At 45.7% G+C, this 25,752-nt stretch overlaps 1 protein-coding gene across 4 annotated transcripts; it reads left to right on the forward strand.

The window, feature by feature from the left end:
- The first annotated feature begins 1,343 nt into the window (after positions 1-1,343).
- Positions 1,344-24,303, forward strand: LOC311121104 (non-structural maintenance of chromosomes element 3 homolog). 4 transcript variants are annotated; one of them, XM_084195632.1, is made up of 10 exons: positions 1,344-1,434; positions 1,673-1,740; positions 1,868-1,987; positions 2,055-2,118; positions 11,473-11,647; positions 12,792-12,871; positions 13,050-13,092; positions 16,015-16,077; positions 17,837-17,951; positions 24,039-24,303. In XM_084195632.1, the coding sequence occupies exons 2-10, from the start codon at positions 1,684-1,686 to the stop codon at positions 24,153-24,155; spliced, it is 834 nt and encodes a 277-aa protein (XP_084051758.1). In that variant the 5' UTR covers positions 1,344-1,434; positions 1,673-1,683; the 3' UTR covers positions 24,156-24,303. The 4 variants fall into 4 exon arrangements, with proteins under 4 accessions (XP_084051758.1, XP_084051760.1, XP_084051759.1 ...); XM_084195634.1 differs by having other exon boundaries at positions 1,874-1,987; XM_084195633.1 differs by having other exon boundaries at positions 1,351-1,403.
- Positions 24,304-25,752: the final 1,449 nt, after the last annotated feature.

Below are 25,752 nucleotides of genomic sequence, written 5' to 3' on the forward strand. Positions count from 1 at the left end.
GTGAGGGGAACGGCACCTCCGTACCTTCAGGCTCTGATCAGTCCCTACACCCAAACGAGGGCACTGCGTTCATCCACCTCTGGCCTGCTGGCTCCCCTACCTCTGCGGAAGCATAGTTCCCGCTCAGCCCAGTCAAAACTGTTCGCTGCTCTGGCACCCCAATGGTGGAACAAGCTCCCTCACGACACCAGGACAGCGGAGTCACTCACCACCTTCCAGAGACATTTGAAACCCCACCTCTTTAAGGAATACCTGGGATAGGATAAAGTAATCCTTCTACCCCCACCAAGGATCGGTAGGATAGTCAGTTTAACGAGGGCATGTTTGGCAGCATGAGTGAAGGAGGCTTTGTTGCGAAATAGGAAGCCGATTCTAGATTTAACTATGGATTGGAGATTCCATGGTGGTGGATAGGCCTTCACTGCAGGCTGCAGGGGTTGCCTTTCACCAGCAGGTTCCTGACATTTTGAAGGTTAAGAATGTGGACTTTGTGGCCTTTATAGCTATGGTTATTAATGGCACTGCCAAGGTGGAGAGGAGGTCCAGGAAGATAGAAATCATTGTGGATGCGACGGAGCGGTTCCTGGGGCTGAAAGATTTCTCAGCGGAGGAGTTGCATGGAGTATTGTCACAAGCCGTCCCACCCCCTCAGGCCCTAGAGCCCGAGAAGGGAGATATGGAGATTTGAAGGAAGGAAGAAATGGGAGTTTTGTTTTGGTTATGTCAATGTACTATTTTTATTTGGGTGGATTAAGTTAGTTTTCCTATCACGTATGGATTTTATTTTTACCTTGTTTTTTCAACCCCTCCAGTTGGTGGCAGCAATACACCTTTTTAGGTTGTAGTCCGAAGAAGAAGCACAGATAGAACAATGAAACAGATATTTCACCAGGATGTATAAACGTGAAGCATCCGCTTGGCGTTTCCCTCACTGCCAAATATGGTAGTGAGAGGAAGCCCACTGGCCGGCAGTGGGAGAAGATAGAACGAGATGGATTTTGGCCGAAATTCTGCAAATTTTCTCATCGATTAAACATTTGATTTCAATACAGTTTTCTGTTCCCAAAACTATAATCTGTTATGAACAGAGTGGACTAAGTTTTGTGGACTTGTTTAGAAGGAGTGCAAAGGCGAATTGTGTTATTTCACACGCGCACTTCACAGAGTAGGCGTTCCCTAACGGAAATATGCAGATATATGCTAGAACGCGCCAATAGAATCTCGCTAACTCGTGCTTGGCTCCGCCCACTATGACTCATTGTTCCCATTGGAAACGACAGGTGGTGGTCTATCTGGGTTTAGTTATATACATTTTTGGAAAAATAAGAAGAATGTACGTCATCAACATGCGTCTCGCCAAGCGGGAGTTTGAGAAGCGGAAGAAGTTTCTAAACAGTCTTTCCGTGAGTGAATAGCAAGCTAACGTTACTAGCGGTAATAATTTTCTCTGTTTTCTCGGCTTAAATACAACATTTTAGATTGCTTTTGATAAACTCTTTTACACTAATTTTGTCCAGTTTGTTTCGGTAGCTAGCTTGCTGGCTTTGGTGTGTCCATCACTAGCTAGCTAGCTAACGTTACGCCAGCCAGATAGCTAGTAGCTAACATTAGTTGACAGATGAAGGGGATACACTTGTGTTGTTGTTGATATTGTTTTCCCACTTCACCTCAGTCGGAGCCGTGATGTCTCAGAGAAAGAGAGCATCCAACACACAGAGCTCCCAGAACAAAGGAGCACGGGTAACTAACAACATACTCCCTCCATCCCTAGCTCTCTATACCTCCATCATTCCCCTCTCTCTAAAAAACCCTAATCCCTCTATCCATCCCTTTCTGATGATGATGCTGGTGTCTTTGTCTTTGTGAGTCCCAGCGTTTGGAGGCGTTGGTAGGTGATGATGAGGATGACCCGTCCTTCACCCAGCCCAGTACGTCTCAGGTACAGAAGGGTCTGGACAGAGTGACACCTGCTCAGGTCGACCTGAAGGTAAAACACACACACAAACACACACACACACACACACATCCTCATATCCATCTCTCTCTTTCCCTAGACAGCTGAGGTGGTCCAGTTCATCTTCGTTAAGGACCAGAAAAAGATCCCCATCCGCAGAGCAGGTAGGAGCTGACGAAACACTACAACTGCCTTCATGGTCCCTTACTGTGCCCCAACTACCTCTGCTTGATAAACAATGTCTTAGCCAGTTGTGCCAACGAAAAGGTACTAATTCAATTAGGGCTGTATCCGACCCCCAAAAAATCTTGGTTGACCAAGAGTCGTCTGTTCAAATTTTAAAACATGTATTTTTCCATAAATAGACACATCCTATGTGTTTTAATCAAATCAACTATATGCACTGAGCTTGTATGATGCTTTAAGTGCACCAATTGATGAAATAATTAAAAGACACACAAATGACTAGAGGATTTGATTGTGCCGGGCCGGGCTCAGACTTGCTGTGTTTAAAAACAACGCGAGTGACTATGACTAGCACCCGTCGTCTCTCTCTCCTGCCTGCTGCAGCGACCACCACACAACATCAACAGTGTTTATCGCGCTGTCCGTGTTGCTGAAGCTGCAACGTAACTACAGCCATTTCTGACTGAAAACGTTCTGTTACCGAAATCCCTCATTTGTTTAGGAAAAACATTTCCTATTCCCTCAACCCTCGCTTTACGTGACACATGTATGCATCACATGAACATGACCAATAGGGCCTGACCTATAGCATATCATAATCACATCAATAAATGAGTTATAGCAAACTCTGAACACCGTAACACATGACAGCAAAATGGATGAAGAGGACATGACAAATAAACTGGAAACGGGGGAATGTTTACTGGTTGCTCAGGAGGTAAAGGGAAAGTCAGATGTGTGGGATAAATGTGACTAGTTGACTAATACTGGAAATCAAGAACAAGAAGGTAAGGAGCAGCTCTGCTGCATATTATGTGTTCCAAACAGGTGCTGTTAGATTACAATATCATTTTTCTCACCGTTTGGAACAATGTAAACAACACTAAATAAATCATAAGTGTACCAGAGAGTCTGTTGTAAAACAAATGTGTAAAGCCTTTATTACAGCAAAGACTAAAAACGGTCGCATTCATTCGTGAATGCAATTTCCAAAATGGAATGGTTTAGGCCTATTTATTGTTAACGCTCATTATTCAATGGTCACTCTATTGTTCTATTCTAAATGCTTGATTGCATTGCTGTGTGACGACATGAACGATGATTGATACAGTAGCCTATATAAGTATTTAGATATGGGCCTAAGTAAGTTACGGTATTAAGACTAAACAGGATGCGCTCTAGGCCTACAGCTCGATGGTGGTTATACTAAGCCTGCTAATGATAGTGACATGACTTATTATTATAATGATGATCATAATAATAAGAACAAGAAGGCGATCAGGGGAAAAGGACGGTTATTATCATAAATATAAAATGTTGGACAATTTGTAACAGTGTAGACAAAATAAATAATAAATAATACCGTGTTCTAATAATATAATAATATAATAATAATATAATAATAATAATAATAAGCCATTTAGCAGACGCTTTTATCCAAAGCGACTTACAGTCATGCGTGCATACATTTTTGTGAATGGGTGGTCCCGGGGATCGAACCCACTACCTTGGCGTTACAAGCGCCGTGCTCTACCAGCTGAGCTACAGAGGACCACCCATTCACACCAATAATAATACCGTGTTCCAATAATACCGTGTTCTAATAATACCGTGTTCCAATAATACCATGTTCTAATAATACCGTGTTCCAATAATACCATGTTCTAATAATACCGTGTTCTAATAATACCGTGTTCCAATAATACCGTGTTCTAAAAGTGTAAAGCCTTTTATTACACAGCTAAGATTAAAAACAGCAGAATTTGTGAAATTGTTGCTTGAGGCTCGGAATCATCAGGCTATTAAACAAACACTCAAACAGGCAACAGAAGCAGGATCTGTCTTATTTCTGTATATGGATGATTTATAAAGCCAGGCCCATTTAAGTTAGGCTGTTGATTATATACATAATTAAGTTGGGGTTTCCTCTCTCCTCACTTTTCTTAGACAATTAAGGCAAGGGTTGTTTTCTCCTAACTCTGCTGCTGCCGTATTGATCTCAACACCAATATGCTGGTTAACTTTGCTATTATGCACATACTAGGGAGAAAGCGCATTTGTTATAATGTGATTTTTATTTGTGTTGTACCATTGTTCTTACATAGTATAACCATATGCAATTTCAGTAGCACGTCTTAGTGATGGACTGTGCCATCCCCACGTCCTCCACAATGGATCAGTCCACTCAGACCGGAGCCAATCAGACAGGAGCCAATCAGACAGGAGCCAATCAGACAGTAGTAAATTCAGTAGTGCGAGTGGAGACATTTTAAGCTGGGGAGTGAGGTTCCGGAACAGTCTAACTCTACAGAGGCCCCAGGACCAACAGTACTCAGGGGAACAGTCTAACTCTACAGAGGCCCCAGGACCAACAGTACTCAGGGGAACAGTCTAACTCTACAGAGGCCCCAGGACCAACAGTACTCAGGACAAATAGCTCTGTCATAAATCATAGGCATCTTACTGTTGATCTCTCTCCTCTCTGTCTCTCAATTACATTTCAATGTAAGGGCTTTATTGGCATGGGAAACGTGTGTTAACATTGCCAAAGCAAGGGAAGTAGATAGTAAACAAAAGTGAAATAAACAATAAATATTAACAGTAAACATTACACTCAGAAGTTTCAAAAGAATAAAGACATTTCAAATGTCATATTATGTATATATACAGTGTTGTAACAATGTGCAAATAGTTAAAGTACAAATGGGAAAATAAATACATGTAAATATGGGTTGTATTTACAATGGTGTTTGTTCTTCACTGGTTGCCCTTTTCTTGTGGCAACAGGTCACAAATCTTGCTGCTGTGATTGCACACTGTGGTTTTTCACCCAGTAGATAAGGGAGTTTATCAAAATTGGGTTTGTTTTCAAATTCTTTGTGGATATGTGTAATCTGAGGGAAATATGTGTGTCTAATATGGTCATACATTTTGCAGCTCAGTTTCCACCTCATTTTGTGGTCAGTGTGCACATAGCCTGTCTTCTCTTGAGAGCCAGGTCTGCCTACGGCGGCCTTTCTCAATAGCAAGGCTATGCTCACTGAGTCTGTACATAGTCAAAGCTTTCCTTAAGTTTGGGTCAGTCAAAGTGGTCAGATATTCTGCCACTGTGTACTCTCTGTTTAGGGCAATTTTTTGTTAATTCTTTCCAATGTGTCAAGTAATTCTCTTTTAGTTTTATCATGATTTGGTTGGGTCTAATTGTGTTGTTGTCCTGGGGCTCTGTGGGGTCTGTTTGTGTTTGTGAACAGAGCCCCAGGACCAGCTTGCTTAGGGGACTCTTCTCCAATTGAATCTCTCTGTAGGTGATGGCTTTGTTATGGAAGATTTGGGAATCACTTCCTTTTAGTTGGTTGTAGAATTTAACGGCTCTTTTCTGGATTTGGATAATTAGCGGGTATTGGCCTAATTCTGCTCTGCATGCATTATTTGGTGTTTTACGTTGTACACGGAGGATGTTTTTGCAGAATTCTGCATGCAGAGTCTCAATTTGGTGTTTGTCCCAGTTTTGTGAATTCTTGGTTGGTGAGCGGACCCCAGACCTCACAACCATAAAGGGCAATGGGTTCTATAACTGATTCAAGGATTTTTAGCCAGATCCTAATTGGTATGTCGAATTTTATGTTCCTTTTGATGGCGTAGAAGGCCCTTCTTGCCTTGTCTCTCAGATCGTTCACAGCTTTGTGGAAGTTACCTGTGGCGCTGATGTTTAGGCCGAGGTATGTATAGTTTTTGTGTGCTCTAGGTCAACGGTGTATAGATGGAATTTGTATTTGTGGTCCTGTCAACTGGACCTTTTTTGGAACATCATTATTTTAGTCTTACTGAGATTTACTGTCAGGGCCCAGGTCTAACAGAATCTGTGCAGAAGATCTAGGTGCTGCTGTAGGCCCTCCTTGGTTGGTGACAGAAGCACCAAATCATCAGCAAACAGTAGACATTTGACTTCAGATTCTAGTAGGGTGAGGCTGGGTGCTGCAGACTGTTCTAGTGCCCTCGCCAATTTGTTGATATATATGTTGAAGAGGGTGGGGCTTAAACTGCATCCCTGTCTCACCCCACGGCCCTGTGGAAAGAAATGTGTGTTTTTTGCCAATTTTAACCACACACTTGTTGTTTGTGTACATGGATTTTATAATGTTGTATGTTCTTTCCCCAACACCACTTTCCATCAATTTGTATAACAGACCCTCATGCCAAATTGAGTCAAAAGCTTTTTTGAAATCAACAAAGCATGAGAAGACTTTGCCTTCGTTTTGGTTTGTTTGTCAATTAGGGTGTGCAGGGTGAATACGTGGTCTGTCGTACGGTATTTGGTAAAAAGCCAATTTTTTTGCTGTTGTCTGATAGGGCTCCTTTTCTTTCTTTCTTTCTTTCTTTCATCACTAATCATTCAAATGCTCTTCTCGACCATTAATGGCCTGATAAATCCTACCTCCTCAAACCTATGTGAACTTTCCTCCACATCTAAATGTGATGAGTTTGCGGCATATTTGAGAGCTAAGATAACCAACATCAGGCTGGGTATCAGTCACGCAACACCTGATGAGAAGTTTGATATGTGCCCTAGCCTACCACGCAAAGGCACTATGGATTTATTTTCCCTGGTTGACACAGACATGCTCAGGAAAGTGATATATCACAATTTAAGCCTTCTACATGCCTCCTCGCTCCGATTTCCACCACCTTTTTCAAAACAGTTTTTTATTGCATATCTGAAGAAGTGCAAGCTATTGTTAATCACTCCCTGTTCACAGGCACTTTCCCCACTGCACTAAAAACTGCAATAGTGAAACCCCTTCTGAAGAAAAGTAATCTAGATTCTTCAGCTCTTAGCAATTTTTTGGTCTATCCCCAGCCTTCCATTCTTAAGCAAAATTCTGGAGAAATTGGTTTAAAAAATGTTTTTAGTGCCAACTGTATTTATAAAAAAAAATCCAATCTGGTTTTCAGGCCCACCACAGCACAGAGACAGCCTTAGTTAAAGTGGTAAATTATCTTAGAGCCAACACAGATGCCAAACAGCTCTCTGTCCTCTTGGATTTATGTGCTGCATTCGACACTGTTGACCATGATGTCCTTCTGGACAGACTGGAGAGGTGGGTTGGCCTCTGTTGACCATGATGTCCTTCTGGAGAGGTGGGTTGGCCTCTGTTGACCAGGATGTCCTTCTGGACAGACTGGAGAGGTGGGTTGGCCTCTGTTGACCAGGATGTCCTTCTGGACAGACTGGAGAGGTGGGTTGGCCTCTGTTGACCATGATGTCCTTCTGGACAGACTGGTGAGGTGGTTGTCCTCTGTTGACCATGATGTCCTTCTGGACAGACTGGAGAGGTGGGTTGGCCTCTGTTGACCATGATGTCCTTCTGGACAGACTGGAGAGGTGGGTTGGCCTCTGTTGACCATGATGTCCTTCTGGACAGACTGGAGAGGTGGGTTGGCCTCTGTTGACCATGATGTCCTTCTGGACAGACTGGAGAGGTGGTTGTCCTCTGTTGACCATGATGTCCTTCTGGACAGACTGGAGAGGTGGGTTGGCCTCTGTTGACCATGATGTCCTTCTGGAGAGGTGGGTTGGCCTCTGTTGACCAGGATGTCCTTCTGGACAGACTGGAGAGGTGGGTTGGCCTCTGTTGACCATGATGTCCTTCTGGACAGACTGGAGAGGTGGTTGTCCTCTGTTGACCATGATGTCCTTCTGGACAGACTGGAGAGGTGGTTGGCCTCTGTTGTCCATGATGTCCTTCTGGACAGACTGGAGAGGTGGGTTGGCCTCTGTTGACCATGATGTCCTTCTGGACAGACTGGAGAGGTGGGTTGGCCTCTGTTGACCATGATGTCCTTCTGGAGAGGTGGGTTGGCCTCTGTTGACCATGATGTCCTTCTGGACAGACTGGAGAGGTGGTTGTCCTCTGTTGACCATGATGTCCTTCTGGACAGACTGGAGAGGTGGTTGGCCTCTGTTGACCATGATGTCCTTCTGGAGAGACTGGAGAGGTGGGTTGGCCTCTGTTGACCATGATGTCCTTCTGGACAGACTGGAGAGGTGGGTTGGCCTCTGTTGACCATGATGTCCTTCTGGACAGACTGGAGAGGTGGTTGGCCACTGTTGACCATGATGTCCTTCTGGACAGACTGGAGAGGTGGGTTGGCCTCTGTTGACCATGATGTCCTTCTGGACAGACTGGAGAGGTGGGTTGGCCTCTGTTGACCATGATGTCCTTCTGGACAGACTGGAGAGGTGGGTTGGCCTCTGTTGACCATGATGTCCTTCTGGAGAGGTGGGTTGGCCTCTGTTGACCATGATGTCCTTCTGGACAGACTGGAGAGGTGGTTGTCCTCTGTTGACCATGATGTCCTTCTGGACAGACTGGAGAGGTGGGTTGGCCTCTGTTGACCATGATGTCCTTCTGGACAGACTGGAGAGGTGGGTTGGCCTCTGTTGACCATGATGTCCTTCTGGACAGACTGGAGAGGTGGGTTGGCCTCTGTTGACCATGATGTCCTTCTGGACAGACTGGAGAGGTGGGTTGGCCTCTGTTGACCATGATGTCCTTCTGGACAGACTGGAGAGGTGGGTTGGCCTCTGTTGACCATGATGTCCTTCTGGACAGACTGGAGAGGTGGGTTGGCCTCTGTTGACCATGATGTCCTTCTGGACAGACTGGAGAGGTGGGTTGGCCTCTGTTGACCATGATGTCCTTCTGGACAGACTGGAGAGGTGGGTTGGCCTCTGTTGACCATGATGTCCTTCTGGACAGACTGGAGAGGTGGTTGGCTTCTCCGGTCCAATTCTAATTTGGTTTAGGACCTTTTTAACCAGTCGAGTTTTTTGTCACCCTTGGTGAACATAACTCAGAGAAAATACATATCACGTGGTGTTCCACAAGGTTAGATTTTCGGTCCGGTACTGTTCAGTTAATATACAGTGCATTCGGAAAGTATTCAGACCCCTTGACTTTTACAGCCTTATTTTAAAATGGATTAAATCGTTTTTTCCCCTCATCAGTCTACACACAATACCCCCATAATGACAAAGCAAAAACAGGTTTTAGAAATTTTTGCAAATGTATAAAATAATGAAATGACATTTACATAAGTATTCAGACCCTTTACTCAGTACTTTGTTGAAGCACCTTTGGCAGCGATTACATCCTCGTCTTCTTGGGTATGATGCTACAAGCTTGGCACACCTGTATTTAGGGAGCTTCTCCCATTCTTCTCTGCAGATCCTCTCAAGCTCTATCAGGTTGTCAGGTTGGATGGGGAGCGTCGCTGCACAGCTATTTTCAGGTCTCTCCAGAGATGTTCGATCGGGTTCAAGTCCAGGCTCTGGCCACTCAAGGACATTCAGAGACTTGTCCCGAAGCCACTCCTGCATTGTCTTGGCTTTGTGCTTAGGGTTGTTGTCCTGTTGGAAGGTGAACCTTCGCCCCAGTCTGTGAACCTGCTCCAGAGCGCTCAGGACTTCATCAAGGATCTCTCTGTACTTTGCTCCGTTCATTCTTGGTGGAGTGCTGCATAGATGATTGTCCTTCTGGAAGGTTCTCCCATCTCCACAGAGGAACTCTGGTGCTCTGTCAGAGTGACCATCGGGTTCTTGGTCACCTCCCTGACCAAGGCCCTTCTCCCACAATTGCTCATTTTGGCCGGGCGGCCAGCTCTAGGAAGAGTCTTGGTAGTTCCAAACTTCTTCCATTTAAGAATGATGGAGGCCACTGTGTTCTTGGGGACCTTCAATGCTGCACACATTTTTTGGTACCCTTCCCCAGATCTGTGCCTCGACACAATCCTGTCTCGGAGCTCTACGAACAATTCCTTTGACCTCATGACTTGGTTTTTGCTCTAACATGCACTGTCAACTGTGGGACCTTATATAGACAGGTGTGTGCCTTTCCAAATCATGTCCAATCAATTGAATTTACCACAGGTGGACTCCAATCAAGTTTTAGAAACATCTCAAGAATGATCAATGGAAACAGGATGCACCTGAGCTCAATGTCGAGTCTCATTACAAAGGGTCTGAATACTTATGTAAATAAGGTATTTCTGTTTTAATTTTGTAATACATTAGCAAATATTTCTAAACCTGTTTTCGCTTTGTCATTATGGGGTATTGTGTGTAAATTGAGGTATTGTAATTTAATCCATTTTAGAATAAGGCTGTAACATAACAAAATGTGGGAAAAGTGAAGGGGTCTGAATACTTTCTGAATGCACTGTATGTTACCCCTTGCCAGCATTATCAGAAAGCACAGCATTGATTGTGACTGCTACGCAGACGATACACAACTTTACATTTCTGTGTCTCCAGAGGATTTTAGCTCCACGGATAAATTATTAGGCTGTATTAGTGATTTAAACGCTTGGATGGCTCACAACTTCCTCCAGCTAAATCAAGACAAGACTGAGGTACTTATAGTTGGAGCCAAAGCACAGAGAGAGAATCTGGCCGCAGATTTTAATTCACAGGCAATAAAGATAAAACATCAGGTAAAAACCCAGGTGTTATTTTAGATTCTGAACTCAATTTAGAATCGCACATCAGGAATGTGACCAAAATAGCTTTTTACCACCTGAGGAACATTGCCAAGGTGCGGCCGTTTCTCTCTCAGGCTGATACAGAGAGACTCATCCATGCTTTTATTACAAGCAGGCTTGACTACTGTAATGCTCTCCTGTCTGGTCTACCCAAGAAAGCCATTGGTCAACTGCAAAACATACAGAATGCTGCAGCACGGGTACTGACCAAGACCAGACGGAGAGCACACATTACACCGGTTATAAGGTCTCTGCACTGGCTGCCTGTGAGTTTTAGAATTAATTTAAAGATTCTTCTATTGGTTTTTAAATCAATCCACGATTGTGCACCCCAATACATGCAGACATGCTTTTAAGTTATGTACCCAGTAGGTCCCTCAGGTCCTCTGGCACTGGCGTTTTAACTATCCCAAACCCAGGACCAAGAGGCATGGAGAGGCAGCCTTTAGTTACTATGCCCCCAGCCTCTGGTATAGCCTGACAGAGAACCTGATGGGGGCCGACACTGTGGACATATTTGAATATTTTAGTTTTTATTTTCATTGTTTTTATTCGTTTTTGACCTGTGAAGCACATCGTGTTGCGTTCAATGTCTGAAATGTGCTGTATAAATAAAGCTTGATTTGATCTTGTCTCTCCCCCTCTCTCTCTCCCCCTCTCGCTCTCCCCCTCTCTCTCTCCCCCTCTCGCTCTCCCCCTCTCTCTCTCCCCCTCTCTCTCTCCCCCTCTCTCTCTGCCCCTCCCCCTCTCTCTCTCCCCCTCTCTCTCTGCCCCTCTCGCTCTCTCTCCAGACATAGTGAAACATGTTGTGAAGGACTACAGGAACATCTACCCTGAGATAATAAAGAGGGTAGGCCGTGTGTTTGAGACGGTGTTTGGGCTGAAGCTGGTGGAGATCGACTCTAAGAACCACATCTACATCCTCATCAACAAACTGGAGCAGCTGGAGGGAGAACCTCTCAACATGTAGGTCACTGACCCCCTCAACATGTAGGTCACTGACCCCCTCAACATGTAGGTCACTGAACCTCTCAACATGTAGGTCACTGACCCCCTCAACATGTAGGTCACTGAACCTCTCAACATGTAGGTCACTGAACCTCTCAACATGTAGGTCACTGAACCTCTCAACATGTAGGTCACTGACCCCCTCAACATGTAGGTCACTGAACCCCTCAACATGTAGGTCACTGAACCCCTCAACATGTAGGTCACTGAACCTCTCAACATGTAGGTCACTGACCCCCTCAACATGTAGGTCACTGACCCCCTCAACATGTAGGTCACTGAACCTCTCAACATGTAGGTCACTGAACCTCTCAACATGTAGGTCACTGACCCCCTCAACATGTAGGTCACTGACCCCCTCAACATGTAGGTCACTGACCCTCTCAACATGTAGGTCACTGACCCTCTCAACATGTAGGTCACTGACCCTCTCAACATGTAGGTCACTGAACCTCTCAACATGTAGGTCACTGAACCCCTCAACATGTAGGTCACTGAACCTCTCAACATGTAGGTCACTGACCCCCTCAACATGTAGGTCACTGACCCCCTCAACATGTAGGTCACTGACCCTCTCAACATGTAGGTCACTGAACCTCTCAACATGTAGGTCACTGAACCCCTCAACATGTAGGTCACTGAACCTCTCAACATGTAGGTCACTGAGTCACTGTGTGGAGCAGCTAGTGGGAGAACCACCTCCCCCAGTACAGGAGATGGACTAGTGTCCTGTCCAGGGGGTGTCCTGTACATCAAGCTGTCTCCCTACAGAAACAGGAGATGGACTAGTGTCCTGTCCAGGGGGTGTACTGTACATCAAGCTGTCTCACTACAGAAACAGGAGATGGACTAGTGTCCTGTCCAGGGGGTGTACTGTACATCAAGCCGTCTCCCTACAGAAACAGGAGATGGACTAGTGTCCTGTCCAGGGGGTGTACTGTACATCAAGCTGTCTCCCTACAGAAACAGGAGATGGACTAGTGTCCTGTCCAGGGGGTGTACTGTACATCAAGCTGTCTCCCTACAGAAACACTACTATTTCTTGTACAAGGCTACATATATGGATGTTTACCTGTGTGTGTGTGTATGTGTGTATATACAGGAGTCCCAGTAATCCAAAGACCGGTCTACTCTTCGTAATCCTCAGCATCGTCTTCATGAAGGGGGGTGTGGTCAAGGAGAGTGAGTGTTCCGTTGGCCCTATCCCACTTCTGACACCAGTGTAGCCAATTTGGGGCAAAATAGGGGGCCACAACTGTATTTTTGTAAAAAATAAATATTTTCCAATTCCTGTCTGTCCACCCCACTTATTGATGTCCCCCCCCTCACTGAGATGTCCCATCATGCTTTGTGTTTGTAGGTATGGTGTGGAACACACTGAAGAAGCTGAGAGTTGATCCAGGGTAAGTGTGTGTAGCTTAGCAGTATAGCTTCCTTCACCGTCCCGTCACTGGGTTCCATCCTCTGCTTCTTCCTTCACCGTCCCGGCCCGTCACTGGGTTCCATCCTCTGCTTCTTCCTTCACCGTCCCGGCCCGTCACTGGGTTCCATCCTCTGCTTCTTCCTTCACCGTCCCGGCCCGTCACTGGGTTCCATCCTCTGCTTCTTCCTTCACCGTCCCGGCCCGTCACTGGGTTCCATCCTCTGCTTCTTCCTTCACCGTCCCGTCACTGGGTTCCATCCTCTGCTTCTTCCTTCACCGTCCCGGCCCGTCACTGGGTTCCATCCTCTGCTTCTTCCTTCACCGTCCCGTCACTGGGTTCCATCCTCTGCTTCTTCCTTCACCGTCCCGGCCCGTCACTGGGTTCCATCCTCGGCTTCTTCCTTCACCGTCCCGGCCCGTCACTGGGTTCCATCCTCTGCTTCTTCCTTCACCGTCCCGTCACTGGGTTCCATCCTCTGCTTCTTCCTTCACTGTCCCGGCCCGTCACTGGGTTCCATCCTCGGCTTCTTCCTTCACCGTCCCGGCCCGTCACTGGGTTCCATCCTCTGCTTCTTCCTTCACCGTCCCGGCCCGTCACTGGGTTCCATCCTCTGCTTCTTCCTTCACCGTCCCGGCCCGTCACTGGGTTCCATCCTGTGCTTCTTCCTTCACCGTCCCGGCCCGTCACTGGGTTCCATCCTCTGCTTCTTCCTTCACCGTCCCGGCCCGTCACTGGGTTCCATCCTGTGCTTCTTCCTTCACCGTCCCGGCCCGTGACTGGGTTCCATCCTCTGCTTCTTCCTTCACCGTCCCGGCCCGTCACTGGGTTCCATCCTCTGCTTCTTCCTTCACCGTCCCGGCCCGTCACTGGGTTCCATCCTCTGCTTCTTCCTTCACCGTCCCGGCCCGTCACTGGGTTCCATCCTCTGCTTCTTCCTTCACCGTCCCGAAACGTCACTGGGTTCCATCCTCTGCTTCTTCCTTCACTGTCCCGGCCCGTCACTGGGTTCCATCCTCTGCTTCTTCCTTCACCGTCCCGTCACTGGGTTCCATCCTCTGCTTCTTCCTTCACCGTCCCGTCACTGGGTTCCATCCTCTGCTTCTTCCTTCACCGTCCCGGCCCGTCACTGGGTTCCATCCTCTGCTTCTTCCTTCACCGTCCCGGCCCGTCACTGGGTTCCATCCTCTGCTTCTTCCTTCACCGTCCCGGCCCGTCACTGGGTTCCATCCTCTGCTTCTTCCTTCACCGTCCCGTCACTGGGTTCCATCCTCTGCTTCTTCCTTCACCGTCCCGTCACTGGGTTCCATCCTCTGCTTCTTCCTTCACCGTCCCGTCACTGGGTTCCATCCTCTGCTTCTTCCTTCACCGTCCCGGCCCGTCACTTGGTTCCATCCTCTGCTTCTTCCTTCACCGTCCCGTCACTGGGTTACATCCTCTGCTTCTTCCTTCACCGGCCCGTCACTGGGTTCCATCCTCTGCTTCTTCCTTCACCGGCCCGTCACTTGGTTCCATCCTCTGCTTCTTCCTTCACCGTCCCGTCACTGGGTTCCATCCTCTGCTTCTTCCTTCACCGTCCCGGCCCGTCACTGGGTTCCATCCTCTGCTTCTTCCTTCACCGTCCCGTCACTGGGTTCCATCCTCTGCTTCTTCCTTCACCGTCCCGGCCCGTCACTGGGTTCCATCCTCTGCTTCTTCCTTCACCGTCCCGGCCCGTCACTGGGTTCCATCCTCTGCTTCTTCCTTCACCGTCCCGGCCCGTCACTTGGTTCCATCCTCTGCTTCTTCCTTCACCGTCCCGGCCCGTCACTGGGTTCCATCCTCTGCTTCTTCCTTCACTGTCCCGTCACTGGGTTCCATCCTCTGCTTCTTCCTTCACCGTCCCGTCACTGGGTTCCATCCTCTGCTTCTTCCTTCACCGTCCCGGCCCGTCACTGGGTTCCATCCTCTGCTTCTTCCTTCACCGTCCCGGCCCGTCACTGGGTTCCATCCTCTGCTTCTTCCTTCACCGTCCCGGCCCGTCACTGGGTTCCATCCTCTGCTTCTTCCTTCACCGTCCCGGCCCGTCACTGGGTTCCATCCTCTGCTTCTTCCTTCACCGTCCCGGCCCGTCACTGGGTTCCATCCTCTGCTTCTTCCTTCACCGTCCCGTCACTGGGTTCCATCCTCTGCTTCTTCCTTCACCGTCCCGGCCTGTCACTGGGTTCCATCCTCTGCTTCTTCCTTCACCGTCCCGGCCCGTCACTGGGTTCCATCCTCTGCTTCTTCCTTCACCGTCCCGGCCCGTCACTGGGTTCCATCCTCTGCTTCTTCCTTCACCGTCCCGTCACTGGGTTCCATCCTCTGCTTCTTCCTTCACCGTCCCGTCACTGGGTTCCATCCTCTGCTTCTTCCTTCACCGTCCCGGCCCGTCACTGGGTTCCATCCTCTGCTTCTTCCTTCACCGTCCCGGCCCGTCACTGGGTTCCATCCTCTGCTTCTTCCTTCACCGTCCCGTCACTGGGTTCCATCCTCTGCTTCTTCCTTCACCTTCCCGGCCCGTGACTGGGTTCCATCCTCTGCTTCTTCCTTCACCGTCCCGGCCCGTCACTGGGTTCCATCCTCTGCTTCTTCCTTCACCGTCCCGTCACTGGGTTCCATCCTCTGCTTCTTCCTTCACCGTCCCGGCCCGTCACTGGGTTCCATCCTCTGCTTCTTCCTTCACCGTCCCGGCCCGTCACTGGGTTCCATCCTCTGCTTCTTCCTTCACCGTCCCGGCCCGTCACTGGGTTCCATCCTCTGCTTCTCAAACACACGTACTTATGTCCAGTTGCGCCACAGAAAGACATTCAAGCTGTGGAGTGAGGTTAAAGGTTAAAGGATGATCTGTGTGTTAACTGTTGTGATTTCCCCCCCCCCCCCCAGGGAGAGACACGAAATCTTTGGAGACGTGAAGAAGGTCGTTACTGATGAGTTTGTCCGTCAGAGGTGAGTCTCTCTCCACTCCATGATCAGTCTATACTTTTAATGGTAGGTTTATTTGAACAGTGAGAGACAGAATAACAACTAAAAAATCCAGAAAAATGCATGTCAAAAATGTTATAAATTGATTTGCATTTTAATGAGGGAAATAAGTATTTGACCCCTCTGCAAAACATGACTTAATACTTGGTAGCAAAACCCTTGTTGGCAGGAGGGATTTTGTCCCACTCCTCTTTGCAGATCTTCTCGAAGTCATTAAGGTTTCGAAGCTGACGTTTGGCAACTCGAACCTTCAGCTCCCTCCACAGATTTTCTATGGGATTAAGGTCTGGAGACTGGCTAGGCCACTCCAGGACCTTAATGTGCTTATTCTTGAGCCACTCCTTTGTTGCCTTGGCCGTGTGTTTTGGGTCATTGTCATGCTGGAATACCCATCCACAACCCATTTCCAATGCCCTGGCTGAGGGAAGGAGGTTCTCACCCATGATTTGACGGTACATGGCCCCGTCCATCGTCCCTTTGATGTGGTGAAGTTGTCCTGTCCCCTTAGCAGAAAAACACCCCCAAAGCATAATGTTTCCACCTCCATGTTTGATGGTGGGGATGGTTTCTTGGGGTCATAGGCAGCATTCCTCCTCCTCCAAACATGGCGAGTTGAGTTGATGCCAAAGAGCTCGATTTTGGTCTCATCTGACCACAACACTTTTACCCAGTTCTCCTCTGAATCATTCAGATGTTCATTGGCAAACTTCAGACGGGCCTGTATATGTGCTTTCTTGAGCAGGGGGACCTTGTGGGCGCTGCAGGATTTCAGTCCTTCACGGCGTAGTGTGTTACCAATTGTTTTCTTGGTGACTATGGTCCCAGCTGCCTTGAGATCATTGACAAGATCCTCCCGTGTAGTTCTGGGCTGATTCCTCACCGTTCTCATGATCATTGCAACTCCACGAGGTGAGATCTTGCATGGAGCCCCAGGCCGAGGGAGATTGACAGTTCTTTTGTGTTTCTTCCATTTGCGAATAATCGGACCATCGGTTGTCACCTTCTCACCAAGCTGCTTGGCGATGGTCTTGTAGCCCATTCCAGCCTTGTGTAGGTCTACAATCTTGTCCCTGACATCCTTGGAGAGCTCTTTGGTCTTGGCCATGGTGGAGAGTTTGGAATCTGATTGATTGATTGCTTCTGTGGACAGGTGTCTTTTTATACAGGTAACAAACTGAGATTAGGAGCACTCCCTTTAAAAGTGTGCTCCTAATCTCAGCTCGTTACCTGTATAAAAGACACCTGGGAGCCAGAAATCTTTCTGATTGAGAAGGGGTCATATACTTATTTCCCTAATTGAAATGCAAATCAATGTATAACATTTTTGACATGCGTTTTTCTGGATTTTGTTGTTGTTATTCTGTCTCTCACTGTTCAAATAAACCTACCATTAAAATGATAGACTGATCATTTCTTTGTCAGTGGGCAAACGTACAAAATCAGCAGGGGATCAAATACTTTTTTCCCTCACTGTATCTGTGTGTGATAACCAGAGACTGACTGAGTAGTCGACTTTATAAAATGTGCTGATCTATTCTTGGACCTCTGGTATTTCTCTAAATACTTTTTACCCATCAATTGATTCAACTACCCATCAATTGATTCAACTACCCATCAAATGATTCAACTACCCATCAAATGATTAAACTACCCATCAAATGATTCAACTACCCGTCAAATGATTCAACTCCCCGTCAAATGAATAGACTAAACTTGTGTGTAGGTATCTGGAGTATGTGCGAATTCCACACACGGAGCCGTTGGAGTTTGAGTTCCGTTGGGGTCAGAGGGCGGACATGGAGGTGTCAAAGGTCAAAGTACTGGAGTTCATTGGACAGGTGAGACACTGCCGCCTCCTGTTTGACATTAATGAATGTGTTCAATAGGTTTCTCTGGTCTATAGTAGTAAATGCCAAATTCTCTCTCTCTCTCTCTCTCTCTCTCTCTCTCTCTCTCTATATATATATATATATTTATTTATTATTATTTTGGGGAGACCTAAAGGGGTCCTAAAATTCCAACTCAAATAGTCAAATGATCCATAGTATCTTAAAACAATTCCATATGTCAGCTTAGCTTACAAATTCTGCATTTATATAAAAGTCAACAACAAACAGATAAAACACATTATTTAGCTATTAACATTTAATTTAATTTAATATGCCATTTAGCAGACGCTTTTATCCAAAGCGACTTACAGTCATGCATGCATACATTTTTGTGTATGGGTGGTCCCGGGGATCGAACCCACTACCTTGGCGTTACAAGCGCCGTGCTCTACCAGCTGAGCTACAGAGGACCAGTGATTTATAGATGACCTGGAGCCAGTGGGTTTGGCGACGAATATGTAGTGAGGGCCAACCAACGAGAGCATACAGGTCACAATGGTGGGTAGTATATGGAAGCTTTGGTGACAAAACGGATGGCACTGTGATAGACTACATCCAATTTGCTGAGTAGAGTGTTGGAGGCTATTTTGTAAATGACATCGCCGAAGTCAAGGATCGATAGGATAGTCAGTTTTACGAGGGCATGTTTGGCAGCATGAGTGAAGGAGGCTTTGTTGCGAAATAGGAAGCCGATTCTAGATTTAACTTTGGATTGGAGATTCTTAATGTGAGTCTGGAAGGAGAGTTTACGGTCTAACCAGACACCTAGGTATTTGTAGTTGTCCACAAATTCAGACCCCTTGACTTTTTCCACATTTTGTTACGTTACAGCCTTATTCTAAAATTGATTAAATTCATTTTTTCCCTCAATCTACATACAGTACCCGATAATGACAAAGCGAAAACAGGTTTTTTGAAATGTTAGCAAATTTATTAAAAATGTAAAACTGAAATATTACATTTACATACGTATTCAGACTCTTTGCTATGAGACTCGAAATTGAGCTCAGGTGCATCCTGTTTCAATTGGTCATCCTTGAGATATTTCTACAATTTGATTGGAGTCTACCTGTGGTAAATTCAATTGATTGGACATGATTTGGAAAGGCACACACCTGTCTATATAAGGTCCCACAGTTGACAGTGCATGTCAGAGCAAAAACCAAGTCATGAGGTCGAAGGAATTGTCCGTAGAGCTCTGAGACAGGATTGTGTCGAGGCACAGATCTGGGGAAGGGTACCAAAACATTTCTGCTGCATTGAAGGTCGCCAAGAACACAGTGGCCTCCATCATTCTTAAATGGAAGACGTTTGGAACCACCAAGACTCTTTCTAGAGCTGGCCACCCGGCCAAACTGAGCAATTGGGGGAGAAGGGCCTTGGTCAGGGAGGTGACCAAGAACCCGATGGTCACTCTGACAGAGCTCTAGAGTTCCTCTGTGGAGTTGGGAGAACCTTCCAGAAGGACAACCATCTCTTCAGTACTACACCAATCAGGCCTTTATGGTAGAGTGGCCAGACGGAAGCCACTCCTCAGTAAAAGGCACATGACAGCCCGCTTGGAGTTTGCCAAAAGGCACCTAAAGACTCTCAGACCATGAGAAACAAGATTCTCTGGTCTGATGAAACCAAGATTGAACTCTTTGGCCTGAATGCTAAGCGTCACGTCTGGAGGAAACCTGGCACCATCCCTACGGTGAAGCACGGTGGTGGCAGCATCATGCTGTGGGGATGTTTTTCAGCAGCAGGGACTGGGAGACTAGTCAGGATCGAGGGAAAGATGAACAGAGCAAAGTACAGAGGACTGAGTAAAAGGTCTGAATACTTATGTAAATGTGATATTTCAGTTTATTTTAAATACATTTGATAACATTTCTAAAAACCTGTTTATGCTTTGTAATAATGGGGTATGGTGTGTAGATTGATGGGAAAAAACAATTGAATCCATTTTAAAATAAGGCTGTAACATAACAAAATGTGGAAAAAGTCAAGGGGTCTATATACCTTCCGAATGCACTGTATAATTGTATATGTGGGGTACAGGGATGGGGTAGTTATTCAAAAATCATGTTAGCCACTATTATTGAACACGGAATGAGTCCGTGCAACTTATTATGCTCTTTGCTAAGCACATTTTTACTCCTAAACGTATTTAGGCTTAATATAACAAAGTGGTTGAATACTTATTGACTCAAGACATTTCAGTTTTTAATTTTAATAAATGTCTACAAATAAAATTCCACTGTCATTATGGGGTATTGTGTGTAGATCAGTGACACAATCTCAATTTAATCTATTTTAAATTCAGGCTGAAACACAACAACATGTGGAAAAAGCGGTGTGAACACTTTCTGTAGGCGCCGTTTCTCTTCATTGAGCAGAGCAGCCCAACTGGGAACCGTTGCTATGGAAACTCCCTCCGAGCCGCCATGAGCAGGCAGAACGAGCTGCCTGTGGCAGGGAGCGATCGGGTGACAGACAGACAGACAGGAGCAGCTAATGGATTTACTAACGGAGGAAGTTATTTCTGGTTTCAGCAGGACCTTGCCTTAAATTTGGCAGAAGCAATTGGGCCAGGGTAGGGTAGGGCCTGAACGTCGAGGGCATGGGTAGGGCTTAAAATGAATGCCTGTTCAGGGCTCTACCTACTTGCTTCGTCCTCCTTCTCAGGATCGTGCTATGGGCTCTAAATAACTCAACTGGCTAGTTTGCCTGTCTGTAAAGAAAAGGGCGGGGTGTACCCCTCTGATTGGATAGAGAGAAGCTCCTCCTCCGATCACTCGCTTCATACTTCACTCGATAACTTCTCATCGCACTTTGTTCAACTCCTGACCCACAAAACTCCTGACCCTCAAAACTACTGAAGCATACACATAATTGAAGGGAAAATCCAACCAAAACTACTAATTCCTATAATTTACAGTGTTAAATAACACTAATATGTGAACAATTATTTTGGTGAACAAATGTTTCATTTTGGCATTATAAGGTTGGCAGCAACGTGAAAATTGATGTGGAAATCTGTAGCAGCTCAAGTCGACTACAAAATCCACAATGCAATGCTGTCTATGGGCTGGCTGGCTAGCTAGCAAACGTAGCTACACACAATAATACCAAAGACAATATCAGCATGTGAAGTAGCTAGTTAGCTGTAAAATCGCCTAAAAAAACTGCACTATCAATTTAGGAGTCTACAATCTCACCATGTTTAACCTGCAGATCGATGTGCCTCACAGAGTGGAGTCTGACATTTGCAATGGCAGAGATACTTTTGAGGAAATGGGAAACTCCATTGGAATTGTATTAACGCCCATTGTGTACTTTTCCCATGCTACGTCAATGTGCCGCGCAGTGCATTCTGGGACAAGGAGTGAATGGGAGTCAATTGGGCGCTAGCTCAAAAACCCAACATTAGCATGAATTTTGTCAACAAGAAGTACAACATCATACATCTTTTCAGAGATGTGAAATAATTAACTTGATATCTGTAATATTGTATAGCGTTGGGATCGTGACATTTACGTCCTTTCGAGGAAAATAGGCATGTTTCTCGACTCATACCCTGACTTTGAGAAGGGATTGCGTGACACAGCATGACAACATGAACGCGATTGGTCGACAGTCTGCTGGGTGGGGTGTTATCCGTTCCTCCATTAATGCCCAATGGGATTCCTGTCTCCTTTCTCTAATATCTCTGGCAACGGCACCATGCAATGCACCCTGGACTGAAGAGGCAGACAAATAGGAGAAAGGTGCTAGACCCTCTTAAATTACATATTTCTCAAGGTGGGAATATCGCAAAAATATGACCAATGGCTCATTTCGAGAGAAGACATCTTCCCGAGTTATGACGTCGTCCAGTATTGAAATCTGGTGATAGTCGTTTTCGCAATCTATTTTTTCTCCTTCCTATTAACTTCGTGTAGCGAGAGCGGCTTTATCACTACGTCATACTGGCCGAATTTCTGTGTGCTTGAACACCAATAACTCAGATACAGATGAAAACATGAAATGACCCAGGGAATCAATAGAACATCACTCAGAGATGCACAAAAACAATATAACATTCAAAATGGGTGAATCTTTACTTAAACTATTTTATGGCCTATTTATTGCCTTACCTCCATAACTTACTACATTTGCACACACTGTATATAGATTTTCTGTTGTGTTATTGACTTTGTTTTGTTTTACCCCATATGTAACTCTGTGTTGTTGTTTTTATCGCACTGCTTTGCTTTATCTTGGCCAGGTCGCAGTTGTAAATGAGAACTTGTTCTCAACTGGCTTACCTGGTTAAATAAAGGTGAAATAAAATTTTAAAAAACGTTTAAAAAAACTACTGAGCCACAACTACTGAACCGCAACTATTGACCACAACACCAATCCTGCCCACAACTACTGACCACAGCTGTTGACCACAACTACTGACCACAACCACTAAACTACTGACCACAACTACACATCTACTGAACCGCAACTATTGACCACAACACCAATCCTGCCCACAACTACTGACCACAACCACTAAACTACTGACCACAACTACTGACCACAATACCACTCCTGACCACAATTACTGGTCACAACTACAGACCACACACTTAGTATTTGACTTCTTCTGCACGCTCTAGAAAACAATTTAAGATATTAACATGAAACCAACTTCCAAATGTCCAGACTGACCTAACTCAGATTGCTTGGGATTTTTATTTATTTTTTTACAGCATTTTAACTTTTTGAATTACAACAATATGTAAATGAGCTCCCAATGCATTTAAATGGCAAAAAATGGCCCATAGACTTGAATGGTAATAAACACATCTAGATCTATTGCCTCTTTCACTGTCTAAGCTTTAGACTGACCCAACTTAGAAGCTATCAACTCCAAACCAACATTGGGATGTTTAGACTGACCCAACTTAGAAGCTATCAACTCCAAACCAACATTGGGATGTTTAGACTGACCCAACTTAGAAGCTATCAACTCCAAACCAACATTGGGATGTTTAGACTGACCCAACTTAGATTACTTGCATTCAGATGTTTGATACCATTTATAGTGCATAAATGAACATTTTGAATGAGAGCCATAGACATACAGAGATAGCTATTTAAAACGGTCCTTGGCCAGCTAAGCTAGCTAGAAGAACAACTTTAAAACCTTTAGGCTATCCTTACTTCAAATTCTTTAAAACTTTTATCAACTATAACTATGGGATTTACATCAAATAACCCACCAACAGTAACTCCTGAACCATTCAAGCTAGAGACCCCAAACCAACTTTCTCATGTTCAGGCTATCCTAAATTCAAATTATTTTAAAATATTGATCTATAACGATATATACATTTGCATAAAATAACTTGCCAACAGTAACTCTTGGACTGTTTTAAGCTAGATACACCAAACTAAATTTCACATGTTCAGGCTATTTTATCATATCCAGTCATTCAATCAATCAATCTTTTCATCTATAACCAGTGCTATAATGTGTTACTTTAAACCAGCAAACACACCACATTTTCTTCAGGAAGTGTACTTTTCTAGTTTATAGAATTTTTCTGAAATTAATTAATTTTACTTTGAAATTGTGGAGTAGATTGTGGGGGGTGGGGGGGATCTTTATTTAATCTCTTTTTAGATTAGAAATGTAACGCAACAAAATGTAAACTTTGCAAAGGTGTGTAGACTTTCACTAGGCACTGTAGCTATATAACTGAGGTTGTCCTCTCTCCTGTCTGTCCTCTCTCCTGTCTGTCCTCTCACCTGTCTGTCCTCTCGCCTGTCTGTCCTCTCGCCTGTCTGTCCTCTCGCCTGTCTGTCCTCTCGCCTGTCTGTCCTCTCGCCTGTCTGTCCTCTCTCCTGTCTGTCCTCTCGCCTGTCTGTCCTCTCGCCTGTCTGTCCTCTCGCCTGTCTGTCCTCTCGCCTGTCTGTCCTCTCGCCTGTCTGTCCTCTCTCCTGTCTGTCCTCTCTCCTGTCTGTCCTCTCTCCTGTCTGTCCTCTCTCCTGTCTGTCCTCTCTCCTGTCTGTTAGCTCCATGGACAGGATCCTCAGAGCTGGACTCAGCAGTACAGAGAAGCCACCGCCCCTCCCGCCGCCCCGGCAGTTATCACCTCCGCTAACACGAGCGCCAGCGCTAGCCAGAGATAGAGATACTCCCCTCTGTTGGACTGTTCTGTCAGTGAAAGAAGAAGAGTGTATCACAGACCAGTTCATTCAGTCATTGTTATATTCATTTAAGGTGACATTGTTTTTAATTTGTCAAGTCCAACAATAAAATGATTTTGTACTAATTTTATTTACCCTCAATGTCTCCGTCTTTGTTGGTAGATCTGCAAGACGGTGGGACCTGGTTCTACCTATCCAGACCGTTCAGATATACAAACATTGAAGGGTTAAGGTCAAGGGGATCGAATTGGGACTGGCTTGCTTTTCTTTTACACACATTAAGACTCACACAAGAAGACGATTTAGTCGTGTTTTGGTTATGCATAGTCCCCGTTTATTAGTAGATGTGGGGTTAATTACTAAGATAGATAAGATACACGACGCAACAAGCAGGTACAATAGCAGCCAGTACACCCCTCCCTCCCCCAGTGGATTTCTGTTCATGCGACTCCGTGCAGCCAATGGCAACGCACGCTTCAGGTATAACGCCAGGAGCCGCTTGTGGATTTGACAGCACTAACTCAGTTCCACCTCCAACAACACCAAAACAACCGCTATGCGAAGGTCAGCTAAAGCAGATCTGATTGAGTAAATCAAATCAAATGTTATTTGTCACATACACGTGTTTAGCAGATGTTATAGCGGGTGTAGCGAAATGCTTGTGCTTCTAGCTCCGACAGTGCAGTAATATCTAACAATTTCACAACATATACCCAATACACACTAATCTAGTAAGGAATGGGATTTAAGAATATATACATATATGGACAAGAAATGACAGAGCGGCATGGACTAAGATACAGTAGAATATTATAGAATAGAATGCAGTATATACATATGAGATGAGTAGTGCAAGATATGTAAACATGATTAAAGTGACTAGTGTTCCATTTCTTAAAGTGGCCAGTGATTTCAATAGGCAGCAGCAGCCTCTAATGTGCTAGTGATGGCTATTTAACAGTCTGATGGCCTTGAGATAGACGCTGTTTTTCATTCTCTCTGTCCCAGCTTTGATGCACCTGTACTGACCTCGCCTTCTGGATGATAGCGGGGTGAACAGGCAGTGGCTCAGGTGGTTGATGTCCTTGAAGAGCTTTTTGGCCTTCCTGTGACATCGGGTGCTGTATGTGTCTTGGAGGGTGGGTAGTTTGCCCCTGATAATGCGTTCGGCAGACCGCACTACCCTCTGGAGAGCCCTGCGGTTGCGGGCGGTGCAGTTGCCGTACCAGGCGGTGATACAGCCCGACAGGATGCTCTCAATTGTGCATCTATAAAGGTTTGTGAGGGTTTTAGGTGCCAAGCCGAATTTCTTCAGCCTCCTGAGGTTGAAGAGGCTCTGTTGCGCCTTCTTCACCACACTGTCTGCGTGGGTGGACCATTTCAGTTTGTCGGTGATGTGTACGCCAAGGAACTTGAAGCTTTTCACCTTCTCCACTGCGGTCCCGTCGATGTGGATATGGGGGTGCACCCTCTGCTGTTTTCTGAAGTCCACGATCATCTCCTTTGTTTTGTTGACGTTGAGTGAGAGGTTATTTTCCTGGCACCACACTCCCAGAGCCCTCACCTCCTCCCTGTAGGC

The sequence above is a fragment of the Coregonus lavaretus genome, assembly GCF_964263955.1.
Source record: "Coregonus lavaretus genome assembly, contig: HAP1_SCAFFOLD_250, whole genome shotgun sequence".
NCBI lineage: Eukaryota > Metazoa > Chordata > Actinopteri > Salmoniformes > Salmonidae > Coregonus > Coregonus lavaretus.

Bases quoted from the DNA above. Each gene is read 5' to 3' on its own strand.
- LOC311121104 (XM_084195632.1), top strand. From the start codon at position 1,684: ATGTCTCAGAGAAAGAGAGCATCCAACACACAGAGCTCCCAGAACAAA. The intron at 1,741-1,867 runs GTAACTAACAAC...TGTCTTTGTGAG, and splicing joins CCCAGAACAAAGGAGCACGG to TCCCAGCGTTTGGAGGCGTT. The intron at 11,648-12,791 runs GTAGGTCACTGA...GTGTATATACAG, and splicing joins GAGGGAGAACCTCTCAACAT to GAGTCCCAGTAATCCAAAGA.